General features: G+C 43.6%; 1 protein-coding gene across 1 annotated transcript in view; it reads right to left on the bottom strand.

The window, feature by feature from the left end:
- The window catches only part of TTC21B (tetratricopeptide repeat domain 21B), a 67,740-nt gene that overhangs the window by 18,498 nt on the left and 27,303 nt on the right, over window positions 1-21,939 (bottom strand). The window contains exons 11-22 of the mRNA XM_018554240.1: window positions 21,030-21,230; window positions 20,426-20,555; window positions 19,000-19,157; window positions 16,509-16,733; window positions 13,774-14,012; window positions 12,598-12,670; window positions 11,954-12,064; window positions 11,731-11,869; window positions 11,513-11,619; window positions 9,804-9,992; window positions 8,229-8,339; window positions 1,873-1,954 (exon numbers count right to left, since the gene is read on the bottom strand). Coding sequence (XP_018409742.1) covers window positions 1,873-1,954; window positions 8,229-8,339; window positions 9,804-9,992; window positions 11,513-11,619; window positions 11,731-11,869; window positions 11,954-12,064; window positions 12,598-12,670; window positions 13,774-14,012; window positions 16,509-16,733; window positions 19,000-19,157; window positions 20,426-20,555; window positions 21,030-21,230 — 1,765 coding nt within the window. The remainder of the gene's footprint in view (window positions 1-1,872; window positions 1,955-8,228; window positions 8,340-9,803; window positions 9,993-11,512; window positions 11,620-11,730; window positions 11,870-11,953; window positions 12,065-12,597; window positions 12,671-13,773; window positions 14,013-16,508; window positions 16,734-18,999; window positions 19,158-20,425; window positions 20,556-21,029; window positions 21,231-21,939) is intronic.

Below are 21,939 nucleotides of genomic sequence, written 5' to 3'. Positions count from 1 at the left end.
GCCGGCTCCTGGGAGGGGCTTCAAGCGGTCCCCGGCCAATAAATCACTGGGCGGAGCCGGTCGTTTAATGAGAGATCAGCGTCCCCAGGTCATTTGGGAAACAGTAGAAAGTTATCAGGGCACACTCACAAGCCAGCATGTAAAAAACAACTTGTCTCACACTAAGGTTAACAACAGAGGTTTGGATACACGTCTTCTGCAGAAAATGTGAAAGCCGCACAGCCGCGCCAAGGCACCAATTATAGTGCGGTCCTAACTCTAAACTATGAGAGTCTCCATCTTGGAGCACATGGGGCAGAAGACATCAAATTGGGTGCAGGCTTGTCAGGAGGACGCCCCACCTCCTTAAAAGGACAGAAACACACAAGGGGTCCCGCACATCCCATTGGCAGCTGAGAAACCCCATGCGTCGCTGCACCAAATCGGTAAAGCAAAACAAACGACAAACGCACTCAACAATTTGTTACCAGTTGTACAGTAAGGTGCACACGAAATGGGCTTTGAACAGTAGAACAGTAGAAAGGCATCATGGCACACTCACAAACTAGCATGTAAAACAACTTGTCTCACCACTAAGGACAATGACAGAGGTTTGGATACACGTCTTCTGCAAAGGATGTGTAAGCCGCACTGCCGCGCCAAGGCACCTCTTATAGTGCGGTCCTAACTCTAAACTATGAGAGTCTCCATCTTGGAGCACATGGGGCAGAAGACTTAGAATTGGGTGCAGGTTTGTCAGGAGGAAGCCCGACCTCCCTTAAAAGGCACAGGAACGCACAAGGGATCCCGCACACCTCTTAGGCCCCGTTCCCACTGCGCGATATGCAAATCGCGCGTTTGCCACGCGATTTGCATATTGCGCGATATCGCGAGATTTGCTGCGCGACATCGCGTTCAAGCTTGCATTGAGCAAGCTTGAATCGCGGCTAAATCCGCTCCAAAAAGGGTCCTGCTGTAGCGACACGCGACAGCAGGACCCTTTGCCCCATTGAAATGCATTGGAGCGCGATATCGCGCGGTAATTTGCCGCGATATCGCGGGAATTACCGCGCGATAAATCGCTCAATGTGAACGGGGACTATAAGAGGAGCCTTGGCGCGGCTGTGCGGCTTTCACGTTTTCTGCAGGAGACGTGTATCCAAACCTCTGTTGTTAACCTTAGCGGTGAGACAATTTCTTTTTCATGCTGGCTTGTGAGTGTGCCTTGATAACTTTCTACTGTTTTACAGTTTAAAGCCCATTTCGTGTGCACCTTACTGTATAGCTGGTGACGAATTGTTGAGTGCGTTTGTCATTTGTTCTGCTTGACTGATTTGGTGCAGTGATGCATGGGGGTTCATTTGGGGACACTGATCTGTCATTACAACTAGGCGGAGCCAGCCATGAGATCACAGCTGGCTCCGCCCAGCTGTTATTTGTGGGGCGAACGGCCAGCCTTCGGCAGGTCGTTCGCCCTGCTTCGGCTGTCACTTCGGCTCAGTCGAGCCGAAGCATATGCCTTCGGATCGGCTGAGTCGATCGGCCGCCTTCGGCTGCTGTATGGGCCTTAGTGAATAGCCTGTATAGCAGCCCTTTGGTTCGACTAAACCAAAAGGCTCCGGCGGCCAAAGAGACCCGAAGCTACGGCTGGATCCTTCGTGAATAACCCCTATAATATTATATGCTGCAGATATGGGCCTCAAATGTGGCCCTTGGAGATATCAGGGGCCACATTTGAGGTCCCCTATACCTTGTAAGTTGGCATCCACTGTCATACATGCATTACCTGTTATATTAGTGAGAGATCTTCTCATCTATGACCGCATTACATCCAGAGCATTGCAAAGGCATTTTATTTAAAAAAAAAACCACATTAGCACATTGTACACCTACCTGGCTTACGCTCCAACAGCTGCTGAAAGTGAAACATGGCTTGTTCATAGTCTTGTTTCCTGAACATAAGATCTGCCATCATCTGCAGGGTGTAAACAGAAAGAAAAATACAACAATGAAAATACTGATCACCACCCACCCCCATGTTGCATGCATCCGTGTGCAATTTTTGATAGCAATGCAGGCCAACCCAAAAATTTCAAACATAACCAATATTATTTTTTTGTGACCAAGTTGTTTCAAAGTAAATGGCGACCCTGCCGGGTACTGTATTCTGAGAGCTGCTGTCAGAAGGCCCGAACAGTGACCTTAGCTGATGGGCTGCAGTTACTGTTCAGCCAACAATTTTACATGCTGCATGGTTTCACGTACAAATACACATTACACTTTTGGATAGTTTCTTTCTTATGTATGTGTACACATTAAATGGCTATTCAAAAATGGAAAATGTTATGCTCATATGGCTATCATCGATATATTCTGTACTTTTATAGAATTTAGATAATGCTCAACCCTGTTTGAAGAAGTCTGCAAAACGTTTAACGTTACCCAACAAACCCCCCCCCCCCCTCAATGCAATATTGGCAAGATCTCATGAGAACATGGTCCGATGACTGAGACATGATACAAGAGATTTGACACTCTGACAATTGGGGGGAAAAAAAACAGGGAATGGCCCCAGAGCATTGTATGAACATTATATTGTATGAGCATTACTATTATACAGGATTTATATAGCGCCAACAGTTTGAGCAGCACTTTACAATATAAGGGAGACATTACAATCACAATACAATTCAAGACAAGATAGTAAGGAGGGTCCTGCCCCAGAGGGCTTACAATCTAAAAGGGAGGGGCCAGTGATACATGAGGAGGTAGCTGTGTGGGAATGAATTGTTTGAGAATGTGATGGTTGAGTGGTTAGGTTGAGGTGGGATAGACTTCCCTGAAGAGATAAATCTTAAGGGATCGAATAAAGGCAGTTAGAGTGGGAGATAGTCGGACAGGTTGGGGTAAAGTGTTCCAGAGGATGGGGGAGACTCTAGAGAAGTCCTGGAGGCGAGCATGGGAAGAGTTGATGAGGAAGCTGAATTGCAGGAGGTCTTTTGAAGAGCGGAGGGGACTGTTAGGGTGATATTTTGAGGCAAGGTTTGAGATATAGCCGGGGGTAGAGTTTTGGATGGCTTTGTAAGTCATTGTTAATATTTGTAATGTTATCCTATCCTTTGGAAGCCAGTGGAGGGATTGGCAGAGGGGGGTGGAGGACGGAAGCCAGTGGAGGGATTGGCAGAGGGGGGTTGCAGACACTGAGCGGTAGGTAAATGAGTCTAGCAGCAGCATTCATGATAGACTGAAGGGGGGATAACCTGTGTATAGGTAAGCCAATGAGGGAGTTCCAATAGTCAAGATGGGAGATAACAAGGTAGTGAATAAGTAATTTTGCGGTTTCATTGGTGAGGAAGGGGCGTATTTTGGAGAGGACTATATAAACTATAAGCATTATATGAACTATATTAAATATTGTTTTTGAAAAATATATTACTGTCAATGACATGCCTTTTATGTGTATGTGAATATTTTCTTTATTTTAATGATGCTTGAACAATAAATTATTAGATTTTTACTTATGTTATGATACATACTATGTGAGATACAACAAACACCTTAAACATTCTACAGTTAAACTTCCCCCTTTCGGATTGAGCCCCAATAGATAATGGTAATTGGATGTGGTGTCAGTAAAATTCTATGATAGCCTCCTTTTTAATAGTCTTTACTTACACACAAAAGAGTGTCACATATCTATAAATGTACCAACAAGACCAACAAATGAATATGACGTCATATACATGATGTCACTGTTTACTTTATCATTTATTTGCAAACTACACATTACCAAACGAGTGAAAAGCGATGCGGTCCTTTCAGTTCTGTTTGCACCAGCCTGACACAGTGACAGAAATATTCAGAAAAAATAAAGATTAGGTGTTCCAGAAAAACAAGAGTCCGCTGTAAACAGACATTGACATCAACATATTAAAGCTGCCAGACCAGGGGCCAGAATGACATCATTCCAGTGTGCAGAGAGACTTCCTTCACTCCATCTCCTCTGGACGGAAAAAGTGCTGCAATATGTTCGGTGCATAACTAACAGTAAAACCGAACGTATCACCATGAAGTAATGCGTTTTCCATCATATCCTCTCATAACTTCTGTTTATTGAGCTGGCCAGCTGGAAGCACTTTTGTAGCTCCGTACGACGTACGTCCTTGGCAGTGAAAGGGTTAATGAGCTTACATTAAAGGGGCCAGCTAGCTGTTAACTGAGCATGCAATCGGGCTGCCCAGAGAGGTAGTATAGTGGTCTTAAAGGATATCTAGAGCCAAGAACAAAAAACGGAATATATTACCAGCTTACTAACCCTTACATGCTGTGGCCGCATTCGTTTTCATATTTTCTCCAAGTACAGAAAACACTTGATGGTCCTCCCTGAAATTCAGTCTCATTGTTTTTTCCTGTGAGACTGAACTGAAAGCACAAATATTCTTAAACTACTGTAAACTACAAATGTTTCTATCCACATGTAATGGAGATAATTAGAGAAAGACCTATTTGTAGTCCAAATTAGGAGAGCGGGTGACAACCATGGCAGTGGAGGAGTGTAGTCACCCAGGGACCGAAAGTGTGTTTATTGGCACCTGGTGAAAATTAACCACTGCAGGACAGCCGTACGTACTAGGGATGCACCGATACCGGTATTTCGCTATCAAGTACCGATTTTTTTCCCCCCGATACCGAATACCGGAAGTCCCATTCAGGAAGCCAGGCGGCGTGTAATGACTCGCCACCTGGCTTCCTGATTAGACAAGAAGCCGGGCAGCATGTAAAGACTCGTCACCCGGCGTCCCGATTAGCAGGGAAGCTGTCCCCATGTTTCTTCGTCACTAGGTGACAAGAAAGCATGGAGCCGGCTTTCTGGCCAATCAGTAAACCGGCGCCCTGTGTAATGATGCGGCGCCTGGCTTCCTGATTGGCCAGGAAGCTGGCTCCATGCTTTCTTGTCACCTTTCTTGGCTCCATGTTCCCTCATCATGAGGTGACGAGGAAACATGAAGCCCACTTCCCGACCAATCAGAAAGCTGGGCACCGCATCATTACACGGTGCCCGGCTTCCTAATTGGCCAGCTTCTGACCAATCAAAAAGACGGGCAGCGAGTCATTATATGCTGCCCAGCTTCCTGATACCGGAGGTATTGGGCTAGACATCGGAGCATTTGGGCGAGTACGTGTACTCGCCCAAATACTTGGCATCGATACTAGTATCGGTATTGGTGCATCCCTAATACATACAGTTCATATATTGTCATCCTGAAAACGTTCACCAAGATGACGGCTGCTATATAATTGTTTGGGAGGATTTCTGTCCAAAAATTCAGATTTGAGCATGTGTCTGCAAAAATTTTAAAATTGCTCCAGTCCTAAGGTGGTTAAATGAAGAAGAAAAAAAAAAACAACTGCAGCCACCACATCTAATGACTTTCAAGCTGCAATAGATGAAATTTTTGTTTTAGGATTAAGACACACTAAAAAACAGGCAGTTTTAGGTGATCTATTTACAAACAATTTGCAGAGCCATTCACCCTGCAAACCTGTGAATATGTGTTCTGTGTGAATAGGGCAAAAACGAATGTTATGAGTACATTTTTTTTGCAGATCGAATAAAATGTAATAACGCATTATGGGCACTAGACAGAGGTGAGGAACACAAGAAATATTATTTCCTATGCTCCATCTAGTGGCCATAATCTGGTATTACATTACATTGGACCTGAAAAGATAACATCACATCTATTCACACAGAAGAAACGTTCACAGAGATTCGCAGGGCGAATGGCTCTACAAATTGTTTATAAATAGACCTCTACGTGTAAAGTTAGCTCATTTAACGCTGCGCATTACCAGCTCAATATCAACCCGACCCAACACTCAGACTTGTTGTTTAGGGATCCCTCTAGCAATGATCAATGGAAACACTATGTCACACCCAGAGGTCTTATAACCTGGATTAATGCTTCCTTCCTCTCTGAGGGCCCATTCACAGCACATCCAGATCATCTCCAGACCAGACCCAAAATGCATCCTAATGTATCCCTATGCTATTTCTGGCCTCTGTTCACACCAGCGCACTCCGTTCCAGACCATACTAGAAAAATACTGCTTGTCTCAATTTGTATGATCTGGAATGCACTGGAACTGAGGGCAGATTCACACCATTTTCCGGACCAGATCTGGTCCGGAAAATGGTGTGAACCTGCCCTAAAAGAGGGCAGACAGACATTAAAAAGTCTCTAAAATTCTCAGTCTGTAAAATATTGTCCCTGCAGTACCCTGCAACAGAAGATGTATAATACACACATCTCCAGCAGCCTGTGTATCTGTTCCACCACTGCAGCCTCTGTCTGTGTCTTTGGAATTCAACACTTCTGGGAGTTTCTTTGCCCATGTCCCCTACTGTGTGACATAGTCCCTTCCTCCAACTCCACCTCACAAGAGGACTCAGCAGTGAACTAGTGCAGTGTCACAATGAAGATTGCCATGTACCGTCATGGCTGTCTAAAACTTTCTCATAATTCCCTGTTATAATGGTTGTGTAACTGGTAAAATGCATGATGAATGTGCCAGATCTGGTGCCAGGGATGTGCCACATCATCACATCCCTGTGAAATCCACTAGTCAGTTTTGAAAAAGAGATAGCATGGCGGGACAGCACCTCCACTCAGTGAGCAGCAGGTGTGAAGGGGACAACACTGGATTCACTGGGATGGTACAGCAGCATAGCTAACAAACCTCTCTGTTTTTATTTGATTAGTAGGTGGAAGTATCACTTTGGCACTCATGCACACAGGTGGCTGGACCCTGAACCCGTATAACTTTAATACCAGCATGTTTCACCCACCAGAGAGCCAAAGGTGATGCGTACAGTCACCCATAGACATCAATGGGTGTATGAGGTTATACACCGATACTTGCATAGAGCTGTGTATATGTATAGACTGTATATGTATAGACTCACATCCCTGGATGCCAGTTGTCTGCATCCAGCGATGTGCATCTGTACACATAGACGGCTGTTCAGAAGTACTGGCATGTTTACCCACGTACAGCCGTTGACTTCTATGGGAGGCTGTACGTGGTACCTGAGGTTTCATGGAGGCAGAATGTACCCTGTACAGGTTAAGCCACCCATGTGCAAGAGCCCTTAACAGTGAGAGTAATCTGTGCACGTAAAACCCCAAGAATTTCATTACCTGCATATCTTTTTTGCTCAATGCTTTTTTCCAAAAGTCTACACAGAGCATGACGTGCTTAGGCTTCCCCGTGTAATGTCCCACGGGTTCCTGGCTCCTCCCGACTGCGTTCCAGGCTGGGGCGCATCGGCCGCGGTGACCACCGCACTCCTCCTCCCCCTTGACGGAAGTACTATGCGTTCCAAGCTGGAACGCGGAAGCAGCCCACGGCCGCGGGCTATTTAAACCTGTCAAAGATGCTGTGGGGTGTTCGATGAGTGGGATCATAGCCCAAACACCCCAGGAACCACACCAACCTTCAGCCTCGAACCTCTCTACACGGATCCTCAGAGCTCCCCTGCAACCAGCCGCCACTGGACTCCTCTCGCATGCAGCTGATCGCTCATATCACCAAACCGCAAGTATCTGCTATTTGAACTCAGCAATTGACTTGGCTCATATACGCTGCCCTCTGGTGGAGACTTTGGGTATCACCTGCCTGCTTTGCCATACTTAAGATATAGATGCTGTGTGAAGGGGATTGCTTCTGATATCCGTCATAGATACTGTATCACGATAGGATTGCCAAGATTAGGCGTATAAATTAATAATCACTAAACTACTTCTCCTGTTACTGCCGACTATTACTAGCGGTCCATGATGACTAAATCCCCAACTCTCCGTTTATGATTGAGAGAGCCGCCGGGGATTTTAGCCTGACCACCGCACTAGAGACACTGTTGGAACCGCAGCTGTGATCCACCTTACACTTCCAAAGCCGGGCCCTGACACCCAGGCACCATCTATTTCAATACTTTACCTATTACAACAACGGCTGGTCACCTGATATACAAGGCAGATCCTCCCATAATTATTATTGTAAGGCCTGATTCAATATTTACAGAACAGAAGTCATTTAAGAATATTTTCACCTCTCAGGAGCAGCTGTGATTTTATATTAACTCAACCTTTCCATTCTGCTATAATGGCAATGACACTCCATGTCCACATGAGCAGAACACACCAGTCTCTCTCAGTTTACCATATATCAGGTATTCTTGCACTTACCATTGTAGCAGCTTCATTGTGCTGGTCATTCTTCAATAAGAGGGCACACTGCTGCTGACATGAGTCAATGTCATCTTGAGCCAGATATAGGTGTGCAAGCTCCATTAGGACCTTGACAGTAAAAGCATAAAAAGGTGTCAACAAACAACACATCCAAATAAAATGGTGGCTTTTGGATTTCATAACATTTATTATTATTATAGAGGATTTATATAGCATTTATATAACAGTTTGCACAGCGCTTTACAATATAAGGAAGACATTACAACTACAATACAATTCAAGACAAGATGGTAAGGAGGGCCCTGCCCAAGAGGGATTACAATCTAAAAGGGAGGGGCCAGTGATACATGAGGAGGTAGCAACAATTCAAATATAATAACATTAAAATCACTTCCTTTTATTAATGAATAATTCTAAATGAATTCTGCACCTTTAGTTCATCTCAACCTCTATCTTTTCTCATATTATAAATCATGCCATCTAGGGATGCACCGATAGCGATACTAGTATCAGTATTGGTGCCGATGCCGAGTATTTGGGTACTTCCGGTATCAGGAAGTCAGGCAGCGCGTCATTACACGCTGCCCTGGAGAGGAACTGCTGCACTCCTTACCAAAACCCTTATGCACAAAGGAGGGTGCTGTACTAAAACCTGATGTAGGGGACCCTGCTTGGCCCCGAAACGTTGTTTTGTGACAGTCTGCATCAATAAGAAGATGGATTATTGACGCAAGACATAGGTGTGCTGGTGACATTTATCATATATTACACGCTGCCCGGGTTCCTGATTGGCCGGGAAGCAGGCTCCATGCTCACTCGTACTCGATACCGAAATACCGGTATCGGTGCATCCCTAATGCCATCACAATACTGCACAATGGACTTTCATTATTATGCAATCACCGGTAGAAGGCTCAGCATTCACTGAGCAGTGTTTTCTTCATCAAAACACATGAATAAGGTGAATATCCAAGATAAATGTCTTGTATATTAAATCCATCTCATATGTTTTGCTCATCCAATTCACAAGGATCACCCAGGTCACACAAAAGAATGCCAGGGAGACTGATGTAGGAAAGGTATCTGTCCCTTGCCAACAGGCTGCTTCATGGGATGTTTTGATCCAATATGCGATACTCCATGACCTATAGAAATTGGCAATGTATGTGCCCTTAACCTCCCTGGCGGTATGATTTTTTTTTTTTTTTTTTTACTTTTGAATCTCCCGCCGGTTCCGCCCCTCCTGCGATGTGGACGCTCGCAAGGGACGGAACCCGGAAGACGGATGCCGGCATCGGCCGGAGGTCATAGCTTGGCTCGAGGGACAAGGTAAGAGACGTGCTGTGTATACCGAGTGTGCCTCAGGGTTACCGCTTATGGTACAGAAAATTAACCCCGAGCCACACTCGGGAATACCGCCAAGAAGGTTAAACTAGTTATTTGGTATTAAAAGCATAAAATGATAAAGAAAATGCACACATCCTACAATCATCCAATTTCTCTGGACTTTACCAATGCAGAGACTGCACACCTTTCCTACTAAACAAAAGGATACAGTTCAGTACTTCTCACCTTATTATCAGTTTCGCAGTACACCAAAGCTTCCTTATAAAATTTGATTGCCTTCTCATAGTCACGCTGGGCTGCGGCGTGTCTGGCAATTTCAGCACAGATTTCTGCGGCTAGCACTTTCTGAGCTGGGACGGCATCTGGTTGCTCTAGCTGTGCCCTCTTCAGTACCCTGGCCTGCAGTTCTCGGGCCTGGCAAGGGAAACAGAAGTTCAGTTTATTTCACAAAGTTTCATTATTTACTGAGATTCTCATTTTAAAAGCCTTTCTGTATCCGTCACTTCAGTGTCCCAGCACGGCCATATCATGTAGCACACTCCTTGGTTTCATAAGTGGCCTGTACAAGGTGTAGACTGCAGGTCTTGAGATTAGAAAGCAAAACAAATCCTAGAAATCTATCCAAAACCAAGGCTAAAGTGAGGAGACTGAGTTTTATCCAGATTATTGGTGCTGCAGGGAACCTTGGAATCTATGGGCTTTATATATTTGATGCTCCAGAGTTAAAGCCCCAGATTCTCTTCTACCTCCCAGGGACTTTATTGGTGAGAGCTCTGCACTGTTCCCAGATCTGCTGTGATCATAATGAGAGGCTTCCACAATTTCTGTCTTGAGTTCCAGGTTTCTGCTGTGCCCCTTATAAGTAGATCTCACTATCCCTACACACAGTTCCTGGGTCTGCACGCCTGCTGTGCCTCTTATGAGTAGATCTCACCATCCCTACACAGAGTTCCTGGGTCTTCACGCCTGCTGTGCCCCTTATGAGTTGATCCCACCATCCCTACACACAGTTCCTGGGTCTGCACGCCTGCTGTGCCCCTTATGAGTGGATCCCACCATCCCTACACAGAGTTCCTGGGTCTTCACGCCTGCTGTGCCCCTTATGAGTGGATCCCACCATCCCTACACACAGTTCCTGGGTCTGCACGCCTGCTGTGCCCTTTATGAGTGGATCCCATCATCCCTGCACAGAGTTCCTGGGTCTTCACGCCTGCTGTGCCCTTTAAGAGTGGATCACACCATCCCTACACAGAGTTCCTGGGTCTTCACGCCTGCTGTGCCCTTTATGAGTGGATCCCACCATCCATCCAGAGTTCCTGGATCTGCACATTTGCTGTACTTATTATAAGGGGTAACCTCCATCCCTGCGTGAGTTTCTCACACTGGAAACCTGCTGTGCCAATCTGAGAAAAAGTAAAAAAAAGTGAGTATGCAAGTACCCTTCCATCTTCCAAAGCCCTGACGTTTGATGATTTTCAGGAAGAGAACCCTGTCCCAGGGAAGGGGGTATTTAGTGAAACCCTGACACCTGCATCTCTAAATACATATCAGTCCTGACATCTGTCACACAGCACAGCCCTGTCTGGCAGAGCAGAAGACCTGAGTCTTCTCTGCTGCAGATAAGTGTTGTAATTATAGGTCTTGTCCCTTCCTAAGCCAGTTTAAAGGAGAAGTAGCACAGTGATGAGTTCATTTCTTCATCCCTCTGCTCCCTCTCTTATTTAAAGCTCTGCTGTACAGAGATTGTACAGAGATTGCAAGACATTGATTCTATGTCCAATTCAGGAACTGCCTGCATTTAAAAGAAATTAATTTATTGATGTATTCAACATAATTATTGTAGGTCCTTCATATCTGACTGCTGAAGGGGATAATCAACCATTTTAATTGATAGTGAACAGAAAAATATGACTATATAGATTTTCAAAAATTACCCTCTGCAAGGAAACAATGGCATCATCTGTCTTCTCCATCTTGCTGTAAATTTTTGCAAGCAGAACATGATAACGGCTGTCATCCATAAGAGGAGACAGTTCATTGGCTTAAAGGGAAAACAAACTTAAGTCAGAACCATGAATGTTGCAATGTATTCATTCACCAGAATACATTTCAATTGTAATTATTTTCATACAAACTAGCGATTCAGTCATACCGGTCTCGTGATCCAGTGCTTGCTGTAAAACTTTCTCCGCCTTTTCATAATGCTTTAGTTTCAATAAGAGCTCGGCCAAGTCATAGCAGAGGAAACTCTGCTGACCGCTTTTCACAGCTGTTTCATAGTAACTAATAGCCTGTCAAAGATCAAAAGAGATTGTCAAAGATGTGTGACTATATACATGAAAATATTGTGGATCAGGAGAAAGCATGGCAAGTACCTTGGCATAGTTGTGAGTCTTGATCAGGGCTTTACCAATTTTACTGGCAAGTGTTCCATCTCTGGGGTTCTTCTTTAAAGCCTGCTCGTAAACATCAATGGCTTTCTCTGGCTTTATTACAAGGTAAAATAATGATTTATATTTCTACTTATATACCATAAAAAAAGCAAGGAAGCAAAAAAGTAAACAATGAAATTGGTCCCAAAATGTACCTAAAATGTATCTCTAATTTGTTTTATATAACAAGCACTGGAAGCACAATAGATTTGAATACACAGAAGTCTACGCTGTTAAGGGGCTCTGGATATGCACTGCATAGGTGGGTGATGCTGTGAAAGTAGCAGGAGGCATTTTAGGGTGTCATAGGTCAGTGCTACTTTGCTTGCTATTGCTATTATAGTACAGGCATCCTTTAATACCATGCAAAGTGCAATAACTCACATCTACCAATCAAGAAACATTCAATCTCCTTGGACAGAACTGCTGAAGGTTAATTCCCGATCACTTGCCATGGGCTATTCCAAAACTCTGCTGTCTATATGATTGTTGAACAGAAATGAATGTCTTTAAAATGAAATAAGCATATGGCCTCTTTATTTTAGATGGATATTTATTAAATGGACAAACTGTGCTACAAACCTTACCTCTTGAATATTCATATAGGCATCTCCAAGAAGGAGATACGTATGAGCACTTGAAACTTTCTCAACCAGATCCCTGAAAAACAGATGCACATTAAACATTTTAAATAAAATAATAAAAGTGGAAGATATGTGATATGTTTAAAAGAGAACCAGAGTCAGATCTTTTTTTGGGCCTTAGTCCTTGTTTTTCTCAAAGGAATACATTTACTAATGTACTCCTGTGACCCAAAAATCAGCAGCTAGTGGGCTACTGCTCGCTCTTTGCTGACAGTGCAGGGCCGAGCTGCAGCCTGAAACAAAATGTAGCCACCCTCCAGAAGGAAGGACAGTGTCAGCACCAATTCAGAGATGATTTGGGGATCTACAGCCGACTGATACACAAATAAGATACATTTTTGTTAATAGTTAAAGGAGAATTATGGGGTGAGTGAAAAATACTCCCCATAATTCAAGCTGACCTGTAACCCTGAAGCTGTCACAGGTTGGCCCTATTGATTGGGAAGTCAGTGGACACATACCGCCAATTGCTGACTTCCCAAACCTTTCCTTGCAGAGAGCAGTGACTGTCAGTCATCGCCCCCCGCAGGGATTCCCCCCTCCCCTTTCCATTCCTCCAGCACTGACTGGAGGAACGAATGGGGCGGGGGGCAGAGCCAGCTGTCAATCAGCCAGCGGGGTGGATACCGACAAGACTGTCGGGATCTGCCCCGGTTGCGGCTCTGCGCTCTCAGCACATAGCAGGCACTAGCCCGCTATATACTGAGTTTTGGATCACCGGAGGACATTAGTATATGTCCTCCTGTGGCCCTGAAGAGAACTATGGCCAAAAAGGTTAGGCCATAGTTCTCTTTTAAGGTACTTGAACGCATTTTTGAGATTTAACTCCTGAGTTTTGTGTCACTTTAAGAGTTAATAGCTAAGTAGAAGATCTACTGTAGTGCACAAGCTTTGGAGAGGTTATGTAATACAGTGCACTGAATGAAAAAAGCCTCACCTGTCAAAGCCTAACACATAACAAATGTCCCAATGCTGTATACAAGGGTCTCTTTAATATTATTAAAAGCCAGTAAATAGTGCAATATTCCTATTAAGATAATGCTATTATTGTTTCTCGATTCTTTAGTAAGTAGCAGTGACATTTATAGTAAATCTCCCCCAGAAATAAACGTGTTTCACCTGAAGCAACTGACGTAGAGCTTCTTATCTTTTCTGTGCTGCAGATAAATATCAGCCATTTTCTCCTTGGCCTGCACAAAGTAAGGCTGCTCTGGAGAGACATTTCGAAGCATGGATAATGCTTGTTCCACATCGCCGTGAGTCAGAGCCAGCTCGGCATTCGCAATCATGAGACGCAATTCTTCTGCCGTTCCAGTAAATTCATTGATAGCATCTTGTAATACCTTTGCTGCCTCGTGCTGTAGATATATGTACAGAAATAGCAATAAGGAAAGGTTATCGAGTAAACATAACATTGGATAGTATGTAGGTCCTCACACAGGAAAACTTCAAAGGGAATCAGTGAGAAATTCTACTTTCCAATGCAGGTCAGAAAAAAGGAAACAAGAGCCTGACAGACTGCTACAGCCAACAAGAAAACACTTTGTATTAGAAAATTGTAATGTTTCTAATTAAATAAGAACTCTAGGGTTTAGAAAAATTAACCACTGCAAGGGTTAACTGCAGTTATTAACTGCTGTTTTTTCTCTAGGAGCAAAAAAGAAGAAATACTCAACTGATGATTGGTGCTGCCAGGCTGCTAGGCCAGTCCCCTCAGCCTCTTCTCCCCTGAGCTCCAGCAGTCTAAGGACCCATCACATCATCACGTCTAATATGAAGACGCTGAGGGACATACCACAACTAGATCAAAAGGGGGGGGGGGGGGCAGTCACTGCTGCAGGACAAAGGATCAGGGATTAACTGAGTAATTCTACTTTTTTCGCCTCTAGAGAAAAACGTGCAGTTAATGCCTGGAGTTCTTCTTTAAAGGAGAAGTGTGAAACCTAACGTACAACCTCAACTGTGATTATACATAAAAATCCTTCTGCCATCTACAGAAAAAAAAGATAATTCAAAAAGAAAAATCAAGTAAAAACACAAAATCCTTAGTGTCAGGTGAATACTTGGCTTTCCTTTTTTTAATTCCTGAGCCTGTCAGGTTTTTTTTTACAGAAGGAAAACTCAATAGGGTCTATTTATAAACAATTTGCAGAGCCATTTGCCCTGTGAATCTCTGTGTACGCTCGTTCTGTGCGAATCTACACAAAAAAACAAGCGTTCTCGGTATATCTTCTTTTCCTCATCCCACTAATTACAGATTGGGTTCAGGAAGCTAACTTTATTATGGGAATGGAAGAACTCATAGCCCAACTCAGGTGCTGATTGCTTCCAACCCTATCTATCTCAGGTGTCATGACGTGCCCAAGGCCTTGCTTACGACCTAGCCTAAGTTATGCCACGACTGGATCCCTTCCCTTTCTATTCTGTCTTTATTCCTTCTACCCCTAGTCTTGTGCAGAATTGGAGTGCTGCACCCTCTCACGGCCTCTTGAACAACTTTTCGCTATGACAATAGGACATAGGTCATTGCCCACTTTGATCCCCCCCATGTCTTTGTTATTGTATTATACAGGATTTATATAGCGCCAACAGTTTGCGCAGCTCTTTACAATGTAAGGAAGACATTACAATCACAATACAATTCAAGACAAGGTGGTAAGGAGGGCCCTGCCCCTGAGGTCTTACAATCTAAAAGGGAGGGGCAAGTGATACATGAGGAGGTATTGTGTAATTTACCCCATTAATCTTGTATTAATCAGACTTTTGAGGCCACAATGATGATGATCAGTAGTGTGTGCCCCTAACTTCTGTACACATCTAGGAGTCACTAGCTGTGTGTATACTTTTTTCTGTATTCGTGTATGTAGCTGTAAAAGGGAATAAAACCTATTCATATGCATAAAGATGATTTTATGGCTGGAGAAGTTAATAGGAGGCATACTGTGGTGTCTCCTATTAAATCTTTGAAATGTCAGGCTTGCTTTAAAGTAGTAATACACTTTAAATCTTTGTTTCAATAATGAATCCAGATCAAACAAATACATGTTGCCCTTCAAAGTATTTCTTTACATTGATGTCCAAGCACTAACAGTCATCATGTTTGCAAACAGCTGGCTCCAACTCTCAGCTCAGCTTCACTGAACTTCCTGTCAGGTACAAGATCACAAGGGACAGCACAGTCTCCAGCAGCTTGTCATCTACTAGTTTGGAGAAGGGGAAGGAAGGAGAGAGCAAGGAGGAGAGAGGAGGAGGAGGTGAGTGGCTTGCCCTGCTGTACCTGTGTGCTTGTGGAGACACGCACAGCTTACTAGTACACAAGGGTGGCTCAATATGAACCTGCAAGGGAAAGCATCCACCCTTAAGCAGGATAACAGAGCTAGCCCTCGGGGACCAGCTGATGTTGCAGGAAACTAGAACTTTTAAACATCAAGGAACAGCTTCCATTGTAAGTGATCTAATCAGTTTTAAAGTATATGTAAACCCCAACAATCAATTTCTCTTATTTGCTACTTTTTTAAATATAACATTGAAATGTTTTTGTTGTATTTGTTGCATAAGCACAATAAATACCTGTTGATTTTGCCAGAAATCTTATGAACTGACAACTTTCTGTGCTCTCTGTTTGTGCACAAAGAGGGGTTATGAGGATGAGAAGAGGGCGGTGTTCTTTTTAATTAGAAAAAAAAAGTAGGCAGGGTTTTGCATATTAATGCAAAAGATGTGTGAAGGCCTGGGAATGAGGGATTTGTGATGATGACTTTGGCTACTCAGGTTGAAGATGCGCATAATATGCTTTTTGTCAAATGCCATTAATGCTGTATGCCATAAGTTCCAACAGAAAAACCCTCTTTTACCTGCTCGCCATTGATACGATGAGCGTCTACAAGTTCCAGGAAGATGGACACCCTGTCGCTGGCACTGATCTCTATTTTCCTCCCTTTTGATTTTGCAGTAGTGCTTCCTTTCTTCATTCCAGGTAAGTTCATTGCCATCTGTAGCGTTTTAATGGCTTCCTGAACATCTCCCATCCGTTTCTGGGTCTGTGCTTTCAGGAGATTGTATAATGGATATTCACGTATCTGTAAGAAAAGAAGTTGCAGTCACTGATACATTTGAAATGAGATGGATTAAAAAGTCACATGATATCAGGCCTTCAATCCGAGAACATTTACAGGAGCTAGAGAGAAAGAAAAAAGTAGAACATGGTGAAGATTATCCAAAGAACACATAACACATAATAGATACATACACTGACTGAAAATATATGGTTTGGGGGGTCTTTTACAAACGCTAGCAACGCAGCAGTTGAAAATCAAACCAATAGGAAAAAATTGCAGAAAATTCAAAAATGGCTTGGCCAGATCTCCAGGATACACATAACCTACCTCCCACCCCCTCTAACTGATCGCTAGAAGAAAGAAGAAAAACAAAATGCCCTTATTACTTACCTAAAGCTGCGGCCATTTGATGCTCAGGTCTCGAGTCTTCTATCTTTGTTTACTTACACCAGGGTCCTTAATGTGGTAGACACTTCTTATTGACTGTCCAGTGACTGGGCCCTCTCAGAATGCTGAAGAGGAGTAATTTCAGCATGATGGTACGGTAGGGGACTGGCAGTCTGGGGTTTACCTGCAACGCTGGATTAGTGGTTCCTTGTACCCGAAAAATGGTGGCACGGGGGACTTAGGTGAGTGTATCTTGCTTCATTAGGTAAGAAGCATATAACCCTTTGCAGAATGGGTTAGAGCACATGTGTCAAACTCAAGGCCCAGGGGCCGAATCCGGCCCACCAGGCCATTTCCTAGACTTCTACTTTCAGATCTAGGTTGCTTTCTTGCTTTCCGGAGTGCTTTAATACTTATGTATCTGCTCACCAGATCATTTTCTGTGCTCAAAATCACAAACCTTTAAACATTCTTTATTCAACAAATTCAGATAATCAGTCATATACAAATGTCGTTACTTTAGTCTTACCTTTTGCCAGTAACAAACTCCCACGCTAAAAACTTTTCAGTGACTTAAAGTGAACTTGTGCTCACCCAAAAGCTACTTAACTGCAGGCAGATATATAAAACACAAGAATATGGACACCGGCACTCCAAATGCAAGTCAAATCCGTCTATTTATTGACATACATGTAGCAATGTCAATAAATAGACGGGGTCTCGCAGGAACCCCTTCATTAGGCAGAACAAGAGCACTAGTTCTGCCTGATGAAGGGGTTCCTGCGAGCCCCTGAGTGTAAAATTGCTGCATGTACGTCAATAAATAGACGTATTTGACTTGCATTTGGAGTGCCGGTGTTCTATCAAAGAATGTGGCTGGGTTGGAATGTGTGACTGTTCACGTGGTCACACATTTTAACGTAATCACGCCCACTTTTTCTGCGGTGGAATGTGTGACCGGCAACAGGTGAAGAATTCCAACACTTTCTCAGCTGTTCCGGGCCAGATCGGCATTGTATGTGCAGGAGAACCGATCTGCCCTGGAACAGCTGAAATGTCACTTCTATCCAACTTTGTGAGTGCGATCTCACATTCCACAAAGTCGCATAGAAGTGACATTTCAGCTGTTCCAGGGCATATCGGTTCTCCTGCACATACGATCTACGATGCTGATCTGCCCTGGAACAGCTGAGAAAGTGTTAGAATTCTTCACCTTTTGCCGGTCACATATTCCACCGCCGAAAAGTGGGCGTGATTACGTTAAAATGTGTGACCACGTGACCAGTCACACATTCCACCGCCGAAAAACTGGGCGGGATTAGGTTAAAATGTGTGACCACGTCACCGGTCACACATTCTAACACAGTCACAAAGTTTAATAGAACACCGTTGTCCATATTCGTATTCACGCATAGAGACGGCTGCCATCCGTCGACTACCATTGCACAAACCTAAAACTGTATAGGAGAGCAGTCAGGAGTGCGATGGGCACATGGACTGAGATAAATAAAACAGACAGCTAACGTTTCCTGCATGTATATTATTCTACCTTTCAGTTCACCTGGGAGCCCAAGGAGCTCCTTTATGCCGTATCGACTTCAGTTTCCAAAGTCATGCTTGGCACCTTTTTACTAATGGTCAGTGAGTCCAGTCATCCCAGTGATGGACCAGCAATGAGGCACAGTAGTGGGAGAGTGGGAAACAAGAAGAACCTCAAGAGCTGTAGTCAGTATTTGCTTGTTAGATTTCTACAGGTGTCAGGGCTCCAGAGGACCTCTAGGAGATGTAAGACTTAACCTTTAGGTAGCATTAGTTATCTTGCCGTTTAATTACTATCTAGTGAACCCAAGTTCACCTGGACATTTTATCCAAGATTCCAACAAATATTTCCACAACTCACCTCAAAACTATAGCTCAAGCAGAGCTCCAGTGACTGTGAGCACAATTTTAGATTGTCCTGGAACAGGTACACCTGAGCCATCAGAAGGTGAGCGTCAGCATAAGAAGGGTTATGTTCCAGGCAATGTTGAAGATTACTCTGAGCTGCTTCCACTTCACCTTTAAAAAGACATCAATTCTGTTAAAGAACACCAACAAGGGATTCTCTCTGTAAGGAGTTCGTATATTTTTGTTTTTACATGGGCTTCCAGTTTACAGGCATCCATTAAAAAAAAAACCACTCAGCCCTGGTTCACACCTAGGCGTATTGCATATGCGCGTCTGTCGCGCGTTTTTTTTACCGCGATTCTCGGGCTACTTGGCTGTATCCCAATGGAAACGCGCAACAAAAACGGCCCAAAGTAGTACATGTACCTTTTCAGGCGTGGGCCGTTTTGTAGCGCATTAGGGACGGGCTGAAATACGCCAAGGTGTGAACCAGACCCATTGAATACAATGGGATTTAGATGTTTGAGCATTTTGTAGAGCGTTCGTCGAGCGTAGAGCGCGCTACAAAACGTTCAGGTGTGAACGAGGGCTCACAGAATAACCAGCTCCCACCCAAACACTGCCCACACAACAGAGCAGCACTACATCAGTAGATAAAAACCCAGCTAATTAATTCTCCAGAGGTTGCTAAGGGTACCTTTGGCTGGGGCTGATTAACCTATCATCTGACCTATCAGCCCTTAAAAAAAAATAAAAAAATATGTTTTCCCTTTTAAATATCTCTCTGTATGGCTGCAACTAATGATTATTTTCACAATCGATTAGTTGCGCGATTATATTTTCGATTAAGCGGTTAAAAAAATATCATCTTTAATTTAAAATAAAATACACAAATGCAGTTTTACAAACATAAAGTTTACTTCAGAATAAAACTGCATGCACAATTTTTTGCAATCCCACTGCACTGGAATGCATGGCATTACGGTACCGCGCATTCCAGTGCGGCCAATCACACTGCAGGTGGGAGACGCATTTGGGGTGCCATGGAAATTAATAATTGTATTGTAAGCACATGGTGCTTGAATATCTCCAGCCAGGGAATGACAGCTGCCGGTGGCAAGATTCTGCAGACAGCAGTTGAATGTAAATACAGCAGGTAGTGGGCTGGTGCAATAGCCAGTCTGCTATTGGCTATTTCAAATTGCAATAGCCAATAGCAGGCTGGCTATTGCACCTGCTCACTGCTTACTGTGCCCTCCGATCGGAGTGGACACATAGCCGATGAAACACTGTCTCCCAGCGATGAGGAGCTAGGGGATCCAACCAACTAAATGATAATGAGAATAGTTGACAACTATTCTCATTATCGATTAGTTGGTAGCTCTCTGACAGAGTAAAAGGACAAAATGCTATTAATATGATACTATTCTTGTACATACCTGTTAAATATTTCACTTTTGCTACCAAAAAGACAGCTTGCTGAAGGCCTGGAGCTACGTTCACTACTGTCTCCAGAACAGAAGCACAGTGCTTCAATAGAGGGGATGCTGGCTGCCCTGGAATGGGAGGCTGAAATAAAAAGGAAGAATAGTTCACATTGTTCCAGTGACAACTCAGCTTCAGTTTACAAACATTAAGCAGAAGGATTTCAAACCGGTTTTCTTCTGTTGTTTGCAGTTTTCAGCAAAGTTTTAAGACTCACATTAAGTGCAGGATCACACCTAGTGTGCTGTGGTATTGCAACACGTGTGTGTTGTCATTCATTTTGAATAATACCCCAACACACACATACAACGCACCAAAATGACTGCATTAGAGTGATTTCATAGGCTGCTGATTATATATTTTTAGTCATATCCAGATTGTGATCTGAAGTAAATTTCTTTCAAAAAGAGGAAACACACTTTTACATAATTATTAACCGAAGTGTTTTAATTTAGGTCAATACACAAGCTGAGCCAGGTTTGCAGGTATTTGATTTCACAAAACTATATAACACAATATTTTCACCAATGTATTTTACCAATAGAGAATAAAAACTACCTGATTAGGGCAGAAATTGAGATATGTCCTTATAATTTCCAGCAAGAAATCCGGATTAAGTCTCTCAAAATACTGAATACCAAGTGGCAGCCCTTGCAGCGAAGTGAAATGACTGTCCAAGACATCGTTCAGCAAATGAATAACTTCTTCCTCCTTTTTCTGCTTCTTCATAGCCAGGAGAGCACGCAAGTAAGACAGTTCCTGAACAAAGGACAATAGGACGAAATTATGGTTATCCCGTACTGAACTGAAAAACCTATTGTAATACATTTGGTATTACAGGTCCATTACTACAGTTACAGTATCTTTAATAGCTACCTGTATCCTTATCCACTGACTCGCGCTCTCTTGAGCTAAAGCTTGAAAAATAATTTTCAGAATTCAAGAGTTGCTGGACTGTTGGATATCTATGTGCCTGCCAGTGCTCTGTGGTTCAATACTTCACCCCCTTTATTACTACAGCATACAGTAGTTACATGGGAATTGAGGTATTAAGGCCTGGTTCACACCTGGGCGTTTTACAGCGCGTTCCTACATGCTGTAAAACGCTCAACATGTGAAAACCGATAATTGCCTATGGGCACGGTTCCCACCTGGGTGTTCTACAGCGCGTAGGAACGCACTGAAAAACGCTCTATGCCCAAAGAAGTACTGGAGCTTCTTTAGGGCGTTTTTCCGCGCGTTTCCATTGGTATTCCCGAGTGTGGATCGGGGTTAACAAAGCGGTGACCCCGAGCCACACTCGGGAATACAGCGTACAGGTCTTACCTTGTCCGCCATCCCCGCTGTGTACTCCTGTGGCTGCCGACTTCCGTCCCTTGCGAGTGGCTGCGTCGCAGGGGGGGCGGAGCCGGCAGGAAGTTTGAAAGTGAAAAAATATATATTTATATATATATTTTTTTTTATTCTT

This window comes from Nanorana parkeri, unplaced genomic scaffold (genome assembly GCF_000935625.1).
Source record: "Nanorana parkeri isolate BGI_ZX_2015 unplaced genomic scaffold, ASM93562v1 scaffold149, whole genome shotgun sequence".
NCBI lineage: Eukaryota > Metazoa > Chordata > Amphibia > Anura > Dicroglossidae > Nanorana > Nanorana parkeri.
Note: the sequence above shows the minus strand (reverse complement) of the source record. Positions and strands in the feature narration are given on the sequence as shown.